The 24070-nt window shown below is 35.8% G+C and overlaps 1 protein-coding gene across 2 annotated transcripts in view; it reads right to left on the bottom strand.

The window, feature by feature from the left end:
• The window catches only part of LOC146005378 (WD repeat-containing protein 55 homolog), a 36376-nt gene that overhangs the window by 4384 nt on the left and 7922 nt on the right, over nt 1–24070 (bottom strand). The window contains exons 2-7 of one of the 2 annotated variants that reach the window (XM_083144594.1): nt 22292–22375; nt 20437–20785; nt 8039–8221; nt 7504–7577; nt 5510–5670; nt 514–731 (exon numbers count right to left, since the gene is read on the bottom strand). In XM_083144594.1, coding sequence (XP_083000720.1) covers nt 514–731; nt 5510–5670; nt 7504–7577; nt 8039–8221; nt 20437–20785; nt 22292–22375 — 1069 coding nt within the window. The remainder of the gene's footprint in view (nt 1–513; nt 732–5509; nt 5671–7503; nt 7578–8038; nt 8222–20436; nt 20786–22291; nt 22376–24070) is intronic. The other variant, XM_083144604.1, reaches the window with a different exon arrangement.

Below are 24070 nucleotides of genomic sequence, written 5' to 3'. Positions count from 1 at the left end.
ATGGAGGAAAATCTCATAACGTTTTGCTTTATTGGTTGTATAATGAGAGAACATGTAAAATCCCCCTTCTCCAGAAAATTTTCTAGTTTGCCTATGATCGTAAATATTCTGCAGTACCAATTTTGGTTGTGTAACATCTTTTTAAACCCTTTTTAGATTAATCATGATTATTACATGAAATATATAAAAGAACACACACACACACACGAAATCTTGGCCAGAACTTTAAACTCCAGGATCTTCGGGGCTGAGATTATGCTAAGCATCATACTAAACAACAGAGGTGACAAATCATGAGAGTGGGAGCTTGTAGATCAGGGATGGTCAAACTTTTTGTATATGCAGGTCCAGTAACTACTTCATCAAGAGATGATGGACCTGAATATAGATCAACTAGTAATATTTTGTGATTAGCTTACATACATAGTAATAACATGGGAAACCTATAACGGAATTTTTTGGATACTTGTCTCTAGGATAACATTTCTACAGTAATTACTCTTATCTACTTACCGAATAACACCATCATCAGATCCAGTTACTATTATGCTGTCCGTTATAGCGACCATTGAATTTATGGACATTTTAGTTTGTCCTGGAAACATATTAACGTGGTAACCAAATTCTCCCCAGTTGAACGTGTACAGCTGGCCTTTGGAGGTTCCAACAATTAGTTTTGACTCTTGTTGTGCTAAAGCCATAGTGTTGAATTCTGTTTCATATACTTCAGACTGAAAAACAAACACACATATATATCAGGAAACAACACTGTTACTTTTTGTCTGGTGTTTGCTGATTCTTACTTATTTGATTACATATAACTATTAAGGATAGGATGGAGTAATTGGCACTACATTTTTTTGTTTATATGAGAATACTGGTTTATCAGTAAAATTGCTGACATTTCTATAGCCAGTAATGTGGTGCAAATCTCTGCCATTTTTTTTTAATAAAGTTAAAATTCATGTACTCTCCATGCATTAATTAATTAGGTAATTCATGGAACATTCAATATGTGAAAAAAATCATGTTGAATATATAAAGGGTGTCCGAACAAAAGGAGCGGATTTAATATGCTTAATATAATACTTTATTAAAAAAGAATGACAAATATTTTTACATTCTTTATCAGTGATTGTTGCAGCTTAGTTGACATGGAGCATTACACAAAGGAACAACGAGTTTTGATAGTGAAAACTCATTAGAAGAATGGTGAGTGTTATGCAGAGACTGTTAGGAAGCTTCGTGCAATCCTTGGACGTGAGAGTACAGTTTGCAAGTTGATCAAGAAATTTGAAGAAACAGGTTCGACAGCAGACATTAAGACACCGCGCTCTCGATCTAGACGGTCTGTTGAGAACATATTGTGCGTGACAGTATTATTGCAAGTCCAAAAAAATCTTTCATTCTTAAATCGGAACATTTACCCATTGTAATGATGTAAAAATATTTGCCATTTTGTAAATATATACAGTATTTTCTTAAGCATATTAAATCCGTCGATTTTATTGGGACACCCTATATCAATGATGGGACAACCAGACTTAAATTTTTAACACTACTTTTCTTTCAATTCTCTTCATATTAACAAACATGAAAAAGACTGTAAAGCATGTAAGATTTTGCTTCAGAATATACTTCATCACTAACACAAAATATGGATTAATGCTTACATTAATTTTAATTCCTTTAAACCTTGCACTATTAATAATCCTTAAATGCCCAGCTGGTACATATATGCACCACTCACCCTCGTCACATAGTTGGCACATCCCTTTTGGCTGGTCCGCATCTTTTGTAATTAATATTATGGACCATATTGAATATTTTCTTTTGTTATATGCTTAGTTACCATTTGTGATTATTAGAGTTGGCTAGCTTCACAAGTGCTCGGGAATTTTCAAGTCTCGTGGATAAAGTTATGAAACTGGCTCCAGCACTCTTATATAAAAGGTGCAGTAGTGAAATCTTGGGCAGTTGATCTTCAGATTTAATAGGATGCACATCGTTCTTTGCAATGTGGCCACTCTGTGAGTTCTTCATTAGCCTCGAGATGAGGTTGGACCGGAGCTGTTCTTTGCAATGTGGCCACTCTGTGAGTTCTTCATTAGCCTCGAGATGAGGTTGGACCCGAGCTGTTGGTCATTGTTATTGCAGTGGAGAACCATGTTGTGCTAGTAGTGGTATTATTATTATTGACTTCTAAATTATTTTGTCCTTTTTAATTTAATTTATATTTCCAGAAGATTTTTGTTTCTTTCTGTGCAACGTGGACTTTGATAATCTCGTATTATAGGATTGAGTCCAAGCATTGTTAGCCATTGGTGTTGCAGTGGCGGAGTAGCCTTATATCTTTGCGGTTGTTTTTATTTTCTTGTTTTAAGATGATTATTATTACAATGTTTGTTTTGTTCTGCACAAGGTGGCTGTGCTCTGTAGGACTTCTGTGTGATCTCGTATTTAAAGATCGAGTCCGAGTGTGTAGCCATCGAAGTTGCAGCGGCACAAGATTGTCGTTCTGTTTATTTTTGAATGTGTGACTATCTATTTTGTCTCTTTTGTATTTATAACCTTTCCGTGCAATGATGCTTATGTTTTGCTTTTGGGTTTTGCAGAACTCTGTAGTAGGGTTTGGACCCGAACGTATACATTAGTGTTGCAGTGGCAGAATTATTCACATTATTGGACCAGAGTTTTCATTATGTAAGTAGTTTTCAAGGGTCCGCATAGCCTAGTTATTTTGTGGATAGATTTCTGTCAAGTTTTCCCAATATCAGGTAATGTTTTTCCTTTCTCTTTATGTATGGTTTTCCCCTCATATTTTCTATATTATAATTATGGACGTAGTTGTTCATCTACGGCAGGTAGGCTCATCGCCAGGCTCGTTTTACCTGGTTTTTTTTTATCGGCTTTACACATAACTTTATACCGATCAAGCATCGAACAGATGACCACTGGATTACCAGCCACGCATACATTCTATATCTTTTACCAATCGAGCTTGAGGAGAAAAGAAATGTCATACCTTTAAGAACAAATCTTGTTTGTTTCACGGCAGAAAGTGATTGTTGAGATTGGGAAGTTTATCTTTATCAGTTTAAAATGCCATTGCTGTAAACTTGCACTTTTCCTTGAGAAGTTAAAAAAAAGAGAGATTTAAATAAAAGTAAAAATGTGTTTGCAGTATAATTTTCTCACATGCCCATTGTTGCCAAATTTATGTGTGTTTCTCTTTCTGGTTAATACTCAATATGACATTGCCAGGTTTCTTTCTTGTTTTTACATTCAATCACCTGTTCCTAAGATAGCATCACGGAAGATTCCAATAAAAAGAGTACCTCTAACTGCTCTAACAAAACGGGTTGCAGGCAGGGTGTGAGGCCATGCAATTTTGATGAAAATTCATCTCCCCTGCACTTCTTCCGAATACTTTTTACAGATATACTTCGTCATCTACTGGTGGTGGAATCCCAAAGGTGATACGGCCAATGTGTTGCAAAGCATGGGGATTACTAGACAAGCTTCTCCTTTTATAATTTTTATTAACTTTCTTCTACTGAATAGAGAAAAAAAGTTTATTTTTGACCATAGGCTTGAAAAAACAGCCTGGGTATCTAAGGGTTGAAGCACATGTTATTTATGCAGGAAGATTCTGTATTTTTTATGCCTTCTGACACATATAATGGTATATATAATATAAAAATGAATACGTTTATGTTAAAATTCTTCACATGTGTGTAAATTTCTTGAAACAGGACACTGTACATTTTGGAGAAAATATCACATTACAAGACAAATGAATCATTATGCACTAGTACAAAGTGCATATTGATATATCAACATTGCATTTTACCTTACATTACTATGCAAAACAATGAAAAATAAAAATTGCACCACAACATTCAATGATGATGTCCAGACTGCACTGTTATAAATTTGTAAAATATTAAAAAATAAGCTTCTACAAGGTGCATTTAAAAGAAAGGGTCGATTATTTATAAAAAGGGACTAGCAACAGTGATCTGATCGTACCTGCAGTAACATGAACTTGCAACCCAGCAATCATATTTTGCCAGTCAGCTGTTGGTTATCGTGTGAGTTAGAGGTGCGTGAATACAAAATCCCATCGGTTGCGAAGTAAGGTCTACGATTCAATTTCTTAACGCTATAAGTCATAATGCTGCAGAAATTCACTGATAATTGTGTGGTGTATGGTCTGAGTGTAATGAGTGGAGGGAAAAGTACAGCAATTTTGTCATGAGTTCATGGAATGAACAATGAACAATGAAGCGAGAAGTGGGAGACCTGGCATTCACACCAACTACCTTGTACATGTACAGCATGTGAATGCAAAATGCAAGAAAATAGTCACTTCACAATTAGTGAATGGAATTTCCAGAGGTTTCACTGTCAACATTGTTCAGAATTGTTACTTGACACATTAGGCTAGCAAACTGTGCAAATGGGTCCTGAAAATGTTGACAAAATACTCACAAAAAGAAATGAAGGAAATCAGCACATCCATTTTTTGTTCACTACAAGAGAGGGTGGTGAATTTTTTTTCACACATGACTGGTGATGAAACATGGATTTTTTTACGTCAAGGTCAAGTTCAAATAAAAATCAATGCAGTGGCATCATTCACATTCACCAAAAGTGAAAAAGTTCAAGCAAACTTCATCTGCACAAAAAGTCATGGCAACTATTTTCAGGGACAAACAAAATGTGCTTTTGGTGAATTTCATGAAGCCAGGGAAAACAATCACATTGCAGACATACTGTGATACGCTATCAAAAGATGTGCCACACAAAACCGATGACATTGAATGCTGCACTCAGGAATTGTTTTTATACATGTCAATGCTAGAACAAACGCTGATGCCCTCATCCTCCAGACAATTCAAACGTTCCAAAGGAACTTTCTTGATCACCCTCTGTGTAGTCGGACCTTGCATCTAGTGCTTATCACGTCTTCTGCACCTCGGAAAGTGGCTTGTGCCTCAACAATTTGAAGAAACTGAGGTGTTGAAAATGGCAGTGTTGGATTGGCTGAACTTGTATGCAGATTGCAGAGGGTACAAACAGCTTGTTCCACAGGTCCAAAATTGCTTAGAAAATAATGGTGAGTGTTGAAAAATGAGGTGGATATATACATGTTTGTAACAGCTAGCTACACTTCTTTTCTTGTTTCACATATTCAATTGGCCCCCTTTTTTTAATGCACCTCGTATTAGGGAAGTTTGATCTCAGAAACTATGAATGTGAAGGTAGCAACCAGTGAATGTGTGTGAGAAATGATTTCTCTGTCAATCAATTGTCATTTTACGAAGCCTTTCTCTTTTATTAGGATTAATAATAATAATAAAAATATTTTTTAAAAAGTTGCCATTATAATTCTTCCCCAACATATTGTAAACCAGAATTAACTAGCATTTACATTCTATATACCATGTAGGTCATCTGGACCATGATTACATGGAACCAATACATACATCTACTGGAAACTCACCTGTACATGCATTTTATGTTTCCTGAGGTTTATAGCTGTGATGCTTCCCTCTCCACTTGAGCAAATTAAGTATTTCTTGGCATCGGTTGAAATCATATCACTCACATAATCTTCCATCTCCTTCACACTAAATACTGGATCTTTTCTCCGCAAATCCCACACTAGAGAAGAAAAGGGGAAAACCAAATAACAATAATTTACTTTCTCCTATTATTTCTCAACATTTGTATATCTTCAAAGAAAAAAAGGTTGCAGAGACCAGCAGGGGTGCCCATCCCCCCCAAAGTCGTTCATCAAAATCCCCCCAAAAAGAATTCATCGTAACTCCCCCCCCTTACACACACACACAAGTATAGTTTGGATGAGCACTCAATAATGAATTTTTGTTTGAATGTGTATAATGTGATTTCATTTTCTTCAAATTAAATTTTCGAAATACGTAAGTTTTAGAGAACGAAAACTGACAATATTTTACAATTATCCAGACAATCGTAGCACAGGAACACATACAAGTGGAACAAATCGTAAATCATCCAACACTAGAACTGAAAGAAAGCACCAGGCATTGTTTGCCACTGGCCCGAGATGCCAACAATCGAAAGGCACATGACATTCAAAACCTTTCATCACAGTTGAAATTAAAATACTAATGAAAGAAAAAGTACGGCTAACTTTCATGTTTGCTACAGGTAATAGTATTCTTGAGGAAGTTCTTAAATCATGAAGTACAGGGTGAGTCAAAAGTCCCAGGACACCCTAATAAGTAGAAAATGAAAGGAAAAATGTAAGATCTGAGGTCGTAAGCAAAGAATGGGAGTGGGGCAAACCTTTTGAGATAGGTCAGGATGGTGGCTGTCATCTTGGGAGTCCGCCAGCTTGGATCCAAGTCAAAATATTCAAATGGAAAGGGGGGCCATGCGGCATATCAAAATGCATTCACATTTTCTCAGGAATTCATTTCCGTAAAGACATTGGACCTACTATCCGTGACAAAAATATTGAGCCCTCAGTTTGCGTGCTTGTAAAATTGTACTCCGTGGGAGGAAAAAGTCAAATATACCTCACTGGAAAACTCCAAGTGTCTGCTTTTAGACAAAAGCAAGACAAAGTGATTTTAACTCTGTTTTCTATTCAGACAAAAATGTTTGTAAAAGTAGTTTTTTTTTGTGTTTTATTTACATAAGTCAAATTCAATTGTGTGTAGCTTCGTATAAAATCGTCGTAAAAATATGATTTTTTTTGTGATTGAAGCTTGTTTATGTAGAAATATCTCAGCCAAATATAATGGTACTCTCATCTGTGGAACAGCCACAAAAATGATTAACTATGATGTTGCATTTTCGCTAATTGTCAGCCCAATGGTCATGAAATGCATATCAAAATGATGGCCGTGGAATAAAAAATCAAATTTCCATATCTCATTCTTGCACACTGTGCAAATTGAAAACAGTAGAGATTTATTTTTCTTGGCAACCGGTTCCTACGCAATTCACATCGTTGCTAAGAATACACGTAGAGCAAGTGAGCTTTGTTGCCAAGCGTCGCCGCTTGTCCTTTAAACTCCGCATCCAAGCTGCTTTGACAGAGGAAATAAGCCCAAACAATGTGTTGCGCAAAGGAAGACATTGTAGAGATGCCGAAATTTTCTTTTGTCACTCCTGTGTTTACATTCCTGCCATGAATTATTGCCTGAACTCCCGAATGCCTATAGGTTTTGCATGTTCATGTTATGTGGAGCTTTGAACCCAACTGATGTTCTTCATTTAAATACTCTTTTAACATTAAATTAAATTTCTAAGTGGAGTTTAAAATTCTGAATGACTATGTTATGTTACTTCTACAATACCAGTAGTAGTTTCAATACATTTGCAAATGATATTTTGAAAAAAAAATATAAGAAAATATTAAAACATCTACCCTACATGTTCTTGCTTTTCACAAATGCACCCTCCTACCAAATAACAACAATAAAATAGAAAATTGCATAGACTTACATTTCACAACACCATCATCATCTCCAGTGGATATTAGATTTTCTGTCAATACATAGATTTTATAAATAGGCTGCCTGAAATTTAAAAATACAGATTAACATTCAAGTCAACAAAATTGGAAATTCACATCCATTCAAAACAATGCATAATTTTAAACACCATTCCCTCCCTGAAAATCTCCACAGTATAAAAATTAACAGCAAGTTAATGTATACATGCATTTGTACAAAGTCAAACTCCCATGAAACAAGTGTGGAGGAGATGAAGCTCAAATAGAAAATTTTGAAGTTCTCTCTTCAAAACAAGAATACATAGACAAAAGAAATTAGAAAATTAAATTAATTAATTCTGGTTTGGCTTATAAACCAAACTGAGAATGTGTATTTTCCACCTACTCAGCAACTGATACAAATTTCAAGAAAGTGAGGTGGTATTGAAACATACACTTACAAAGCACATTTTCCAATTTTGTGTATACTTTCAGATGATGAATGACCTTATACCAATCTTTATAATCATACAAGTCCATACTTACTCGTGAGCATCTTTTATAACATTTATTGTCTTCATAGTGTTTATATCAGTCATCACAATGGACCTCTCTCTGGAAGTGGAAAACAATATTTTGCCATCGTCATCCAGCTCAATATCTCTACAGGCCTTCTTGTGAATATCCAAAGTCTTCACTATTTCTGTACTTTCATTTGTGTAACTATGCCTATAACACAATAACATTACAGTAATTAAAAAGCAAATGCTCTATGGTCAACCACTACAAACTTCAAACTAAGAAAATAAAAATCTAAATTGACTTTACAATGAGTTTTTTACATCGCAACTTCTTTACAAATCAGGAAAATAACATTTGCTCCAAGGAGGGGGAAGGGGAATAAATTCTACACCCTGGGTCTAGGAATCTTTTTTTTTGTTTTTTTGTTGTTTTAAGTTCATATCATGCACAGATATGCTAATCAGGAATGGACCTACAGTTTAAAGTGGGAACGGAACCACTGTGCAATGTGCCTTCACCCGGTGTGGGAAGCTCTAGCTGCAGTTCTATTCATAGTTGTCGCACATTGAAACAGAAAACCAGACTCCATTTTGATTTTGATTTTGTTATTTAGTATCACTTTTCTGCAAATTTTGGCTAAACATGACAATTAGGATGAGTGATGATTAGGGATGAGCCAATACTGATGTAGATGTATCAGTATCGGCCGATAGCAGTGGTGAGTTGTTGTTTTAAGTCCACTTTATGTACAGATAGGCTAATCAGGACTGGGCCTACAGTTTAAAGTGGGATCCGAATCACTACAGGCCTCCATCGGGTATCGAACGTGGGAGCCCTTGATAACAAGGCAACGACGTTACCACTACAGTACCAGGGAGGCCACCGATACCACTGGTATAGGTATCGGTTGAATTTTCTTTGCGGATACCAATGATTTTGAGTGGCTAGAAGAGTAGCCTAGAGAGAAAACTCATTTGTCAAGATTTGTTTTTTTCAAAGGTTGTGACTTGGGGGTCCAACACAGGAAGTTCCGACAAATGCTGTATCCTCCTGGGAAGCAGATGACAAGATCAAAGGCAGGACGAAAGTGCTGCACCCAAAGGTGACATTGACAATGAGAGCATGTAACTGCCTGGTGGTCAATGATATAGGTAAATAAAAGAAACCATTCATTGCCAATTATTGCTCACAAACTCGTGGGGTAAGAACGTGGATTTTTCAAATCCAGCATTATTATCATGCTGGGCTGATTCAAGAGTTCTTGGGAAAGGAATGGATGTCACCGTGGAGAGGCAGGTTCATGGATTCCTACCCTTCTGTGTGACTGCTGGCCTATACCGACAGTACAGCCACTTGTTTTTGTTGCAAATGACAGAGAATAATAGACAGCAGAGCATAAACAGAGCCGACCAAATATGTATTATTATCTATTTTTATGTTATTTTCCTCCATCTCCAGGTTCACCCAAACAACAAGAATGTTTACATGAAATTGAAGCAGGGACACTTATAATAATCCACAGATTTTTCAGTGTAACTGCAACACTATAGAAAGGCTTGCAATGCTTCAAAAACTACTACTACTTTTTTTTTTTTTCATCCTCTGGGTCTAGAAAGAAGTTCACATAAAATGTCACAAGCATTTTAAGGGAGATCAAAAAAGGGATAGAGACAAGCATTACATTGGGCACAAGCGAAAAGAAAAATCTTATTAAAGACACTAAAGAAGGCAACATACCAATCGTGTTTGGACCCACAAACAAGGCATACCGCTTGGGCCTATTATACCAACCTATGAACATCCAGGGTATTGGCTATCAAAAATGCTGGTAAAAAGAATAAAGAAAATAAATTAGAACACCCAATATAGCGTTAGAAATGCAGTGGAAGTTAAAGAATTTATTGAAAAACTGAAAATTGATGACGAAGATGTAATAAGTAGTTTCAATGTTATTAACCTATATCCAAGTGTACCGAGAGAGAAAGTGGGAGACTGTTTACGGAGGTGGCTATTAGAAAAAGGAATAGACATCCTAATAGCCTGGGAGTATGTACGATGGTATAACCTTGTTAACGGAATATAACTTCTTCTACGTCAACGACAAAATTTATAAACAAAAAGAAGGTTTGGCGATGGGAAACTCCATTTCGGGTATAGTAGCGAGCATCTTTATGCGTTTCATAGAGAAGGCAGCTTTGGAAAGAATGGGAATAGGTATTAAATATTACGGGAGATATGTAGATGATATCTTGATCATAGGAAAGGGGGTAGCACTGAACAAGGTTTTTGAAGAATTGAAAAACAAGATGACAGAATAAACTTCACAAGGGAAAACTTAGTCAACGGAAAAATCAATTTTCTGGACCTTAGTATCTTGAAAGAAGGGAATAGGATTAGAACAGGAGCGGGGAACCTATATATTAATAAGCAATCGGCGCACCCCGAAAAAAACAAAGAAAAATGTATTCCTAAACTTTATTATTAGAGCTGGTAGACTATGTAATAGTGGAAAAGAAAAAAGAAAAAGAAATCTGGTGGATAAGAAAAACTGATATACAAATAGAGAAATGGATAGGATTGCGGGAAGAGCACAGAAAATTATTATGAAAGTAACCAAAAAAGAGGAAGGAGATCAAAAAGAAAAAGAGAACGAGAAAATCGGAAATGCAAAGGTAAAGTACATTGGTATCCCTTACCATTAAATTGTATCCTGAAGCAAGCCTTTTACTTGAACTTCAACGAAGCATCCTAGTATTCACTTTACGAAATAGCAATTAGGATTTTGATAACATCAATGAAACTCGGACATCACTATTTAAAATGTCCATATATTTTTTCACTTATTGATCTACTGTGTTTTGTTTCTTTATCGTTGCTATGGTCAAAAATGTATATATAAATGTATACATCGTAATTTTACATTATCAAGAATGTGATAATAATTAATTATACATCATATTAATGCAACAACGTTTTCCAAAATATAACAAAACAGAAATTGATAACATAGATATATCATCGTGCGTATTAAACACAATATTAAACAAAACACAATAAATTAAATAAATGAACATCTTTGGGTCAGTCACAATACGCACCCCTTCCGGGTGAAAATTTTCGATTTATTTCAGGTCTGTAAATATCAAAATTTTACCACATTTAGTTCCAAACTTATGAGCATTGAATTTTTTTAAATTACAACATTTTTTTTTTCAAACAATATTAATTCAGTTCACTATGATCTCCGTGAATCAAACTTGACTGACATATTCTTCATTTTGTTTTAGTTGCATGCATTCAGTACATTAAACTAAAGACAATATTCTTGAATGGAAACAATCATTAACATAAATTATTACATCTGAAATTGTATTTATAGCTTCTCATTGTCCGATGTAACTCTCAAAATCTTCAAACCTTCTTACTTCACTTCTTCACTAAATCTTGGATAATTTCTTCAGCAATAGTAATTTATAGATGTAGCTAATACACGACAGTCAAGAAATACTACATAGGCACTTAGATCTTCTGTTCTTCAAATCTTCCAATTCACTATCTCAGTTGGAAATTCCGTAATTATTCATATATAGCTACATGATTACTTATTTCCTTGAACGAATACATCAACTTGTCAATTGAGTAGCAAGTAATAATATAATGCTGCGACTGTTTCTTCAAATATCATACTTATTCGAGCACACATAAACTTGTTAAATGAAGATAATCATCACATCGTCAGGGCATCCATGGCCTTTCATAAAAGTATTGTCTACATTTATTCATGTACTTTGTACACACATCAATTCTCAAATAAAATAATAACCATATGTAATCTAGTGGATAATTACATTTCTCATTCCTACTAGATACAATACATTGGCATAAATAAATAATTTATATGCAGAGTATATTATTCTCTGAACAAATTCTTAAACAATATCGCGCAGAAACAGAATGTACATTCACATTATTACTTGCATGCAGCAACAATTCTCGTATTTTAGCACATCAGTAGCAATAGGAAGAAGTTCCAACATCATCAGTTACATTGAATATGCATAGATTAAAATATTCCACCTTTCTTTGAATTAAAGTGCAAATAATTAATAAATACATTTCTTGATTTCGTTTTAAGCTAACCGTTGACCTTGTACAAAAAATACTTGCTTGAAGTAAATCATCTCAACCTTTTAATTTAACATCTCACGGGAACTTGTGTTAAAGGCAAAGAACCTTGTACTTGATTTATTTGCGAAGTATTTTGTTCACGATTTGCCATTCTTGTAGAATCAGAATTAGTTTGTGATACTAAACCTGCTGCTTCAGGTTGATAATTTAATGGATTTGAATTTGCAGAAAAACATTGATATGGCATTGTATTATTATTAGCACTGCGATTTCCATTCCTGTAATAGAATCGCTACTGATTGAGCAAATTTTCATCATTAAATTGTCCTGTAGATGAACGATAATTATCTTGCCTGTAATTATTTCGGAATTGTCCTCCGTTTCTAGATCTGAAGCTATTATAATTGTTTCGTGCAGTAAAATTTCCATGATGTCCATAATTATTAGAGGTTCGCCTAAAATTGTTGAAATATCAACCTCGAAGATTGTTTCCCTGCCGATTTTCGTAACCTTGATTGATAACAGTATTGGCATCTACCTCACTACTGGTTGGAGTCTGAGTACAAACACTAGTGTTCTTCGAGCGTCGAACATTAACTTGCCACACATTTAACTTGCCTCTATTTTGTTCCGAGTTCTTAAAAACCTTTGGAATATTTTCGCGTTCATTGTCTTCATTAGGAAGAACAACAAGACCCTTTCTACTAAATTTTATTACATCTAATCTTCTTAACATGCTAGTTAGTTGATCTACTGAACGAATTTTGTGACAAGTAATGTGATTGGCAATATTATCAGGTAATTGGCTAAGTATTAAGTGCACAACATCTATATCTTGAGGATTTTCAACCAAATTGCAATAACCAGAGTGAGTTTTTAAAGCAAAAGTCTCTAAAACTGCCATGTACACTGGGATCGTATTTGCGATTCCTCAATATGGAGAGTTGTGATTGGATAACTTCCGAAGAAGCAAACTGATTAATGAATTCTTGTACAAACTGATCATAAGAATTAAAGTAATATTTATGAGTCCGAAACCAATAACCAGCTCTCCCAATGAAGCATTGTTGAATACTTTGCAGTTTCATTTCTGTTGGCACTCCTACATTTAATATGTTATCCAGCTGCTCACTATATTCTCTCGCTGATTGTTGCTCTATCTTTCCCGAGAACTTAGGTAATTGAGATAGTTCACTTAATTTTAAACGTCCACTTCTTGCATTTCCTTCTCCATTGCATGTATTTCTAGTTATAGGATGATCACTTCTTCCTCTCGAAATATACGGTTGATTATAACAAATATGATTTGCTCCGTTTAACCCTGTGTTACCATAATCATGCAGACGACTGATGATCATCGTGATTGTTTGAAACTGAACATGGTACACTTGCATCATGATAAATATTACTAACACAATCATTTTGTGGATTAGGTTTCTACATGTGTGGGTTAAAATCACACCACATACAAGGAGAATTAAAGCTTTGATCTAGATGAGAATGTGGATTATTATGTACATTCCTACCATTGTTATTATTCGTAGTAAGCACAAAACTAGAAGTTGGATGTGCATTTGTACCAAACAGTTGATAGCAAGCATCAGTGTAGTTATATTTCTCAGCATCTAACTCTCGTTTTTGGAATGAACCTTCTGTGTCGTCACATCGAAATTTCTTTACGGAAGTTTCTTCAGAGCTAGATCTTACATATATATTATACTTGTTCTTCCCACAAACAAGTTCACGTGCACTAGTGTTTATAACATTCTTCTTACCAGAAACTGTCCTAGAAGAATCATCTGATATGTCACTAGACGAAGTACTGAGTCCAACATCACACTTAGTTCTTCCATTGTGACATGTATTAGATTCTGTATTATCCAGAACAATTGATTTTGTTCTACTTTTACTATTTGTAACAACAGAATTACGAGCATTAGAATTAATTTCGGCTGTTAAATATTTCCCGTCAGATTGAAGGTTTTTGCTACCTTGTTCCATACCTTCAATTCGGGAATTAAACTGTTGGAACTTTTCTGTACAATCAGAAATATGATTACGTACATCAGCCTTAACATTGCTTTTACTTTTTAAATAGTGACTCTAGACATAAGATCAACAATGTTAGAAGAGCAGTCATTATAATTTCATTTGATATTATCTAAACTTTGATCATAATCATTAAACTTGTTATTAACATCCTTTAGACGTTCGTCACAATCAACAACGTGTTCTTTCAATAATCCTTGCCTTGTGTTTTTGTAACAAGAAATGTATACTTCTGTGACGTTGTTGTAGCTTGGTTATGTTCAAATCAACTGTGTTTTATGAAAATTACTACATATAACCCCGAATTACGTACAAATAAGGTTTAATTAAGACTTTTTAAATTATATTTTGCCAGGACATACAGTAATTTACGTATAAAACAGAATTACGCAGCATAACTGAGTTACGTATAAAGCAGTCTCAACTGTACACAATATTCTTTTGGGTTAGGATAATTTATTACAAGAAGAGTATTGCCCTTACTGCAACAAAAATAACACCAGTCGAAACAGGAACTCAGTTTAATTTCACACCTACAAATGTTCAGTATTTGCACCCCTTGTGACACATCAGGTGTTGACACAATATCCCAGTTCATGCCACTTCCCTTCCCTATATATCAAACATATATTTCCCTTACAAAGTCAGACAGTGGGGGGCAGAGAGAGAGAGAAGGGTGTCACAATTCAGGGTTCCACATGTTGGAATATAGGAAGAGGCAAAAAGCCACAGCCAATATATAATTACGTTCCAGCTTTGAACTTCTAGGGGCTGAGCTCATTGTCGACCTTTCAGAGGCAGGTTTGTTTCATGCGTGATTGCTACTTTTCACTAATAGCTTCTTCCAAGGTTGTTTCGTTAGTAATTTGATGACAGGTAGGGGTTGAAATGTTCACTAAATATTGCTTGCAAAGGAAGCTTGGTCCAGACTTATAACGTGAAAATATGGCATCAGGGTCAGAAGGTTTAGTGCCCAATTGTTCAAAGTGTATTACAAGAACTATTTTTTGAGGGGGGGGAGGGTGTGCAGCAGGAGACCACTAATCTTCAAAATTACCCAAACATTATGCACATAATGTGTTTTTTTTTTCTTTCTTCAAAATTGTGGGTGAGGATTACATGTCCTCAAAGAGTGGTCTTCCCTGCAAGTTTAATGCATCCAGCATCCATAGTGTAGGTTGAAGAATACTATTTTGTCATATGTCCATCTGCACTAACCTCACAGAAGAGTTCATTAAAATTTTATTTATGTGGATCGCGGTGGCTCAGTCGGTAACGTGTCTGACTACCATGCTCAAGGTCCCAGGTTTGATCCCCGGCCGGTTCAAATCCGGGAACTTTTCTAAGGATGGAAGCGGCCCTGGTGCCCACACAGCGTCGAATAACATGGATACCTGGGGGAAACCCTGGGGGGTAAAGGCAGTCAGGGGCATGATGCTGATCACATCACCCCCACTCACGACCGGATCAAGAAAGTGTGGGGCGTTACCCCCACACCCCCTACACGCCTTCATGGTGTGGTGCTAAGCACAGGGGAGCACTTTACCTTTTTTTGGATTTGAAATACACTACAAGATTTGAATAAACATTTATTATTGTTGTTTATAATAATTCACACCACCTGACAACTAGATATGTCGCTTCTCTTGGATCGACACTAGAAGTGAATATTGAGGACACTTTAGAAGAAAGTGGCTGCTTTTCTATAACTGCAAGTTTTTGTATATACTGTGTACACTTTATTATTCATGGATTGCAGAAAAAACCTTGCTCGAGTGTACCCAGGTATGTGTATTATGAGAACACACTTCTTTCAGGATGTAACAATTAGGAACAGGAGCCATTCCTCCACGTAGGAAGTGAGGAACTTCCTAGAGTTCATTTACACTTACTTCCAGTTTTCTACTTCTTTAGGAGTTTAATGCACGTTATTATATTATGAGCTCAATATGCATACATTTTACTAGGTTTGTTACTGTTTGCTGTCACTCGCTTGCCCATGGTTTGCTCCATCTGCCGCCCAAAGACGACAGTTGTTCCTGCTGCTGAGGAACCTCGATATTCCACCTACAGCGGGATGGGCAAGGGGTGTGGAAGGGAGGGGGATGGGGTTGCTTTGTTAAATGGCCAGCCAGGAAGCATCGAGGGCTTCCTACATTCAGTGATGCCAAACCTGGATTTTTTGTTTTAAACCTAGCATAATTTGAACTTCGCTGGCATCCGGCACCCTGTGTTTGGCAAAGTGCTCTAAACGTGCAATTTTGGGAGACAGATAAATTTAATTCAAAGGAAGATACTTTGAGGAAAGATATTTTATATCTCATTTGTACTTCTCTAGCGGGCTTGTTCCAAACAAGGGAAAGTATGCCTACTAAAGGACAAGGTTTTACAATCACATCCCAGTCGATCCTCTTGTTTTAATCTTTTCTTTATACTCCCCGATTAGGAAATTAACATTTTATGAAAGGAAATCGGTAGAAAGTTGGAGGTCACAAATAAAACATACGGGCCGTTCCCAATCGTCGAATTTTCTCCAACTTTTCAAGCACACTATACATTGTAATTGATTTGATGGGCGAAATTCTCAATGAAGCTTAACTGTAGTAAATAATGGATAACCCAAGTTCCACAACTCCAAAATAGCTGCATAAATTGAACTTAAAACTACATAATTTAGTTGCATTTAGCATAATTTAAGAGTTGAAGCAGCAATTCTTCTTGTCAGGAGGTTCGCAATGCTGTCCTCAATACACACGACAACAGGCAGAGAGGACCCCACAAATGTCAAACCACAGATAGACGTATTATACATAATATCTGTGGTCGAACCAGCTTGGTTCACTCAAAAATTTGAGGTTGTTATCGAAACAAGTGGCGAGGTGTGTGAATTTTTGCAAGCTAACTAGGCCCATACTCAGCATTGTTTTATTCTTTTAGTGGGGGAAGATTCGAAATACTGGTGGAGTATTAGATGCGACAACGACGCTATGGTAGCATTTCAGCTGAACAATTGCAGAGTTGGGGAAAAAATTAAAACTTCCCATAGACCCCCCCTTTCCCAACCAGACAAACAAGTAGCCACGCAATTGCTTACAGACCAAGGCTGTCACACACAGTACAATTTGGTGCTTCTTGTTTACAGTCAATTCTCGGAAGTATTAGAATAGTACTGTATTCCGCAAATTGTCATATTTTCAAATTTCCTTTAATTTTCTTTTACCAGTATCATTGAACAGCCACAATAATTCTATATTTAGAAAATAATATATTTATAAATTAAATGATGTAGTCCTACGTATTAGCAATGATTCTTGTAATGAATTTAAATCGGGTATCAGGATGTCTGGTAGCCTCCCATCAATTGTTAAAAAATTAAAACTTCCAAATATTGCAGACTGCAGACTTCTGGAGCATGCCTATCTCCACAAACAACCAATTCGTTTACGCAAGAGAAAAATTGAAATTCATTAATAATCTGAAAAATTGTCAATGTTATATTTTCGTATGTATTTTTAGGATCGCATGTAAATATTTTATTGTTAGAGGTGCAAGGCACCCTTGGGTACAGGGTTGCAGCTAACATTCTAAATGCAGTGGACAGTACAAGTGATACGTGTGCCTGTTTAATTGCACACATTTTCAAAGTCTTTTCTTTGTTCTCTCTTTTGGCCTGTTGATCATAACTTCCTACACCTAAGAAAAGCCACGAGTCGCCACCGATTAGGAATCTAGCTGAAGACATCAAATTTCAAAATTACATGATTTTTTTAAAAAAATGCATAATTTCCTTTTTTTATTTTACCAAATTTGGGGGGTTGCGTTTACATGCACTTGACGGATGATCTTTTTTCATGCTGCCCTGTAAATTTGGTATATCCAATATCCATAGGGTCGATGCTAGAAGCAATTTTCCGGAAACCTGTTTCATAAGATGCCTACACTGCTTTTCTAATACTTTGTTGTTCTTTTTATTCCCGAAGAAGTAGAGATGGGCTAATATGAAATTTTGGTTGATACCGATAAAGTACCAATATAAAATTTACCGACACAGATAACCGATATAAAATTCCAAATGGTCCTTGTAAGAACCTGAATAGTTCATTGAGCTCCTTAATACTTGTTTGTTTCCAGATGCCTGCAGTGCAAAAGAAGATGTATATTTAAACATTTACTTTTTTAAAAAGTAGGGCATGGAGATTATCTATAAAAATTATAACAAAATGGTAGAATTTTGCACTAAATTATATTTATAGATATATTGGATAGGTAAAATAGTCTGTAATTTTACCGATAAACCAATATGCCTATATCGATAGAGTACCGATTAATCTCTCATCCCTACAAAGAAGTATCCACCTCTTTTCAACGTGATGGCACAGCTATAGGAATATACCACTACTCCACTTTTTTGTTCACATTGGTCTATTCTGGTGGCCATAAGGGGGAGGGGGGAAATATAGTTTTCTTCTTTCTTTTAAACTTTCATTATTAGGTTAAATGTATAAATTCCACCGCTGGTCATTCCAGGGAAAAAAAAGAAAATTGATTTAATCTCACTATGACATCACGGCAAATTTGAAAAGCACATGTCTGAAATGTTCCCATCCCTTGAGGCCAGCACGTGGGAGAGGCTCCTGTCCTAGAGGATAATACATATGCAAGTATTTGGTCTAGGAATTAATTTGTGCGGTTGTTACGCACACATTGAAGCTGTAGTTCAAACACAAAATACATAAATACCTTAAGAAAAATATTGTCCATCGCGAGCCACCACTTTCGCCCATCTGTCAGGCAAGTTACGGATTCCGTGGCGAAAGAAGTCCTCATCCTTTGAAGTGATCCAGTCAGAGACCCATTTTTCGATATCTTCTGAAGAAGTGAACCACTGTCCAATCAAATCGTTATTCATGCAATCGAACAAGTAGTAGTCTGAAGGAGCAATGTCTGGTGAATGCGGTGGGTGGGGTAAAACTCCCCATCCGACATTTTCTAAATAGGTTTTGACTGGTTTTGCGACATGTGGGCGAGCGTTATCATGTTGAAAAATAAGTTTATCATGTCTGTTCTCCCATTCTGGTCGTTTCCTGGCCAGAGCTTGCTTCAAACGCATTAATTGTCGTCGATAACATTCTCCATTAATAGTTTCACCCGGTTGCAGCAGCTCATAGTACACCACACCTTTCATATCCCACCATATGCACAGCATAACCTTTGCACAGTGAATATCTTGTTTCGGTTGTGATGGACCTGGTTCACCTGGCTTCACCCAGGCCTTTTTTCATTTCGGGTTCTCGTAATGGATCCACTTCTCATCGCCAGTAACAATGCGATGCAAAAACCCCTTTCTTTTCTGTCTTTGAAGCAGCAATTCGCAAATGGTTTTTCGTCTTTCAACGTCTCTGTCTTTCAATTCATGTGGAACCCAATGTGACATCTTTTGAATCATTCCCATGGCTTTGAGGCGTTTGGAAACTGTTGTTTGATCAACGCCTAATGCTTCTGCAAGTTCTTCCTGCGTTTGACACGAATCCTGATCGAGCAATGCTCTCAATTCTTCGTCTTTAAATTTTTTTGGCTGTCCAGGTCGCTCTTGGTCTTCCAGGCCGAAATCACCACTTCTAAAACGTGCAAATCACTTCTGACACGTTCGCTCAGCTAGCGCATGGTCACCATACACTTCCACCAAAATACGATGACTTTCGGTAGCACTTTTCTGCATGTTAAAGTAATGAAGTAGAACACCCCGCAAAAACACTTTATCTGGCACGAATTGCGCCATGTTCAGTTGACTACAAAATGCTGTTGTTGACGCGTCAATCAACTGCCCTATACTACGAACGATGCGCGCTGACAGGAGTTTTCAACGCATGTGTGGCTACACGGAACTGTGGGACGATACGCTCGTTACGCCATCTCTTGTCCAGGCGCACGAATTAATTCCTAGACCAAATACTATTATACCCAATGTTCATGCCAATGGTAAAACATACTACAGCAAATTAGCTCCCCAAAATATTTTCATCAATTTATGATGTTCACAGTGGATAAAAATGTTTACACATTTAGTGATGAAGTGGATTTGTGGGAGGTTGCTTGTTCATAACAGTGGAGTGAATTAATTGTAAACTACACATCGAACTGTACAGAATCCTCAGTGGAATGTTTTGAAGCAAACTGGTCCAGACACACAATAACATTTGAACATAAGTCCCAGTATTATAAAAGAAGGGGGGGGAGTTACTTACACACTTATGTTGCCTGCAATAGTGGCAGCAATAATCAGATCCTCCTGTGGATGAAAAGTGATGTCAACCAGAAAGTCCCGGAAAACAATATCTGGAGGATGGTTGCTTGACTTTTCAGCTGCTTTCCTGATTGCTTTCACTACTTCATCTTCCTCTTCTTCGTCTCTACCCATTGCCAATTCTTCTAGAGTTGGTTCTTCTGGTTCCTTGGTTGTTTCATCACCACTACTGTCACTGTCACTACTCACAATACTGTCATCAGTCCCAAGTTCAAAATCAACTTCATCCCCAGTGTTTGATAGGAGACTGAGGCTATCTGAATCAGATGCATCATCTTGGTTTTCCATTCCTGAAAGAAAGAAAAAAGAAACAGCATGTGTAGATATCCATCTAATAGAAGCTGTTAATTTACACCTTTCACAAACAGATGGTACTTCATGATAGGAGTCTGTTAATTATTTGATATTTTCACATTACTGACCAGTTGGAAAATTTCCTTTAAATTTGTTTTGGTCAATTAATTTTATACCTTGTTGTGACTATGGGTAAAAATGAATATCTGATGAAATCCATTAGAGGATAATCATAAACACTGGTTTAGTTAAGATGGGTATCTAGGATTCCTCTACACATCTCATCCTCTAACTTTGCACCATTAATCAATTTGTGTTCCTTACACTGTCAGATATTGAAGTGTGAAGTATCAAACATTTTCAAAGCATTATGTGTGAAAATAAATGAATATTTCAAATAAACTTGTATTGTTTTATTTTAGCTCTTATGTGAAATCAAAAAATGCACAGAAAAGTAGACTTCCTGCATAGGCTACCATCCTATGATCCTGACATCCGATGTTTTGTTATTGAAGCACATTAGGCAACTAAATTGTCAGCTTTGAAACCAAGAGTTTATTCACTGACCACCAAAGTTTACTTTCAAATACTGAAAGGCAGAGTGAACTAAATGATTCTCAAATGCATGATTTGGAATATCAAAGTTATGCCTAAAGCCATTTGAGGAAATCAGGTTAAAGTAACTGTAAATTGATGAAAAGAAAATTAATTTCTGACCAATAAGCAATACCATTCCTTCTCTTTTACTATTTCATTGGTTTCATATCAATTAACTGAACTATGAATCTTCTTTGACGGAGGAACTATCTTTCAAATTATGTTTGAACCTGACGGATAAAACAACTATTAATATGTAGAATATCCAAAGTGGATCTAACTTACATATCAATAAAATAAAGACAACATTGCATTCAAAATAAAAAATGTAAATGTCATATTATGTGGATTTTCAACCTCTTTAGATCAATAATAAAAATAATAGGATTACAAATAATTAGATGAAATCAATAAAGGTGGAAACAAAAGAACACTGAAGGACAGAGCAGGATTTGAATACAGAACCTTCTGTAGCAAATTATTGAGTATGCAATGCACTCAGCCAAGGAGTAAACTACCAAATGTACAGCTGGTGTATATACTGAGATAAACAGTTCCCTGGGCAGAAACGACAGCAGAATAAACTGCATTAATTGCTATGTTTATTTGTGAACACATGAATATAATAAATCTTTGCGACTTTCCTATATAAACAACGAGACACTGTAACTAACACAAATATATTTTAAAAATCCTTTACCACTATTGTCTAGAAATGTTAATTCATTTCTGCAATTAAAAATATTAGTTTATTTAACTTTTCCCCAGTATCCACAGCTCAAATTATGTTGAATTTCAGCATAAAATATGCCCAAATTCCGAAATGCCACTGCAAATTGTGGGCAGTTATGAGGAGTTACTTTTATTTGTTTGGCCTAATTCGGAAATATTAATGCAATTTCTACCTGGAAAATCTATAGCCTCATCCTCTAAGTCTGATAAATGACTGAAGTTATCTGAATCAAATCCATCATCTTGGTTCTCCTTTCCTGAAATAAAGAGACCTGTGTTTATGTTGTTATCCTTACAAACTGTTTAAGTATATGCTTTTATCGTACACTTTCCCCCACAAGTTGGAGAGAGTTGATTTCTAATAAATCACATAAATTAGCTAATTTGAATAAGTAATAGGTTAGTAGGAATGAAACAGGTTAATTGATAGTCTATCAGCATTGGCTGATATAGACATAACAGTTTCTTGGAAAAATAGCTGATAATTTTAACAATCTGATTCTTTTATAAAGAGCCCTGCAATTTAATGCAAAATTTTGCCTGTTATAATTTTTACGAATATAAATGTACAATTAGCATACCGTAATTTTGTAAAGTAAATGTTTAAACATGCTGTCACTTTTTCTCAGGCAATATTACAGGAAGTGAATGAACTAATTAGGTTCTTCATGAAACATTTCCAATTTAAATTGTACGGTAGAATCAGTTATTGATAAATTCTTTATCATTGCTATATTAGTTTCTGAAAAAAAATCATATCACTGACATGCCTAATTGAACATGCCAACTGACAGATACCATAATGCAGAATATTCTTTCTATTTACATAATTTATTATTCTTTTTAGAAAGCTTTACTAATTAAATTTTGCCTGGTATATGAAAACTGTGCTTCATATGAATGTCTGACATTGAATTTAGCTTGCCGAGATGCTTTATAACTAGAACCCACATTATTATGTAATTTATGCATATTTTCTTTCCATTGCATGTAGCCATGCAAAAATTACAGATGTTGGCAAAATACGGTGTTAGGAAAAATATACGTGAATCTCAAGTTCCACATTTTGAGGTTGTCACATTCCTCCCCGTTGACATTATATATTTTTACATAAAATGCAGTATTTGTGTCATAATGCTGGTTTTCATTGAGTACACAGTTTAATTGTAAGACAAAAATTTGAACTATGATTTCTGCAAAAAATTCGGTAACTTATTTGATTGTGGCGGGTCCAAGTGAAGATGATTTTTGCTCTTCACTGCTTCTGATTCTTGGAATAGTCACTGCACGTCAACATTTTTTTCAGTGACCCTGACATAATTTCAGATTATTCAATAGTCAAAGACTGTGGTGCACTTGTGTGTACAGTAATAAATTTATGATTCTGATTGCAGTTTGTTTGTTTTAGCAATGGCCTCCTCTGTAGCATCAAAACTGAAATCATGGATGACTACGGATAGGGTTGCCAGATGTTCATTTTTTCCCGGACATGTTCTACATTTTGAGTGTCACATAATATTAATTAGAAAATACGTATTTCAGTTAAACACAGAGAAATCATGCAAGTTACAAACCTATGGACTGCACTCCCAAACTCAATAGTGAAATTTATTTTGATTCAGTCATTCCCAAAATGAAAATAAAAGTTTTGGGGCCACATTCTGATGATGCCACTCACTGTTCAGTGCCTGAGTGGAATTTCTTGCCTTGGGATCTATACTGATGGAACAAGATGTTTCCCATTCTGCTAAAAATTGAATATTCCACAAACACATGTAACTTCTTCGTTTCGTCACTTTTAACATTCGTACTTACTTATCTGTTTCGCGAAACATTCTTGAAGGTGTATTCACGTTTTTTTGATGAAAGTAATGTCAATTTTTCACATTACGAGTACTTCTTTATTTGTGTTGTTTCGTTTCCATAAGCAACAGTATGGTGCATACACCTTC

The sequence above is a fragment of the Lepisma saccharinum genome, chromosome 1, assembly GCF_977018435.1.
Source record: "Lepisma saccharinum chromosome 1, izLepSacc3.1, whole genome shotgun sequence".
Classification (NCBI taxonomy): domain Eukaryota; kingdom Metazoa; phylum Arthropoda; class Insecta; order Zygentoma; family Lepismatidae; genus Lepisma; species Lepisma saccharinum.
The sequence above is the reverse complement of the archived record's forward strand: the minus strand, read 5'-3'. Positions and strand labels throughout refer to the sequence as shown.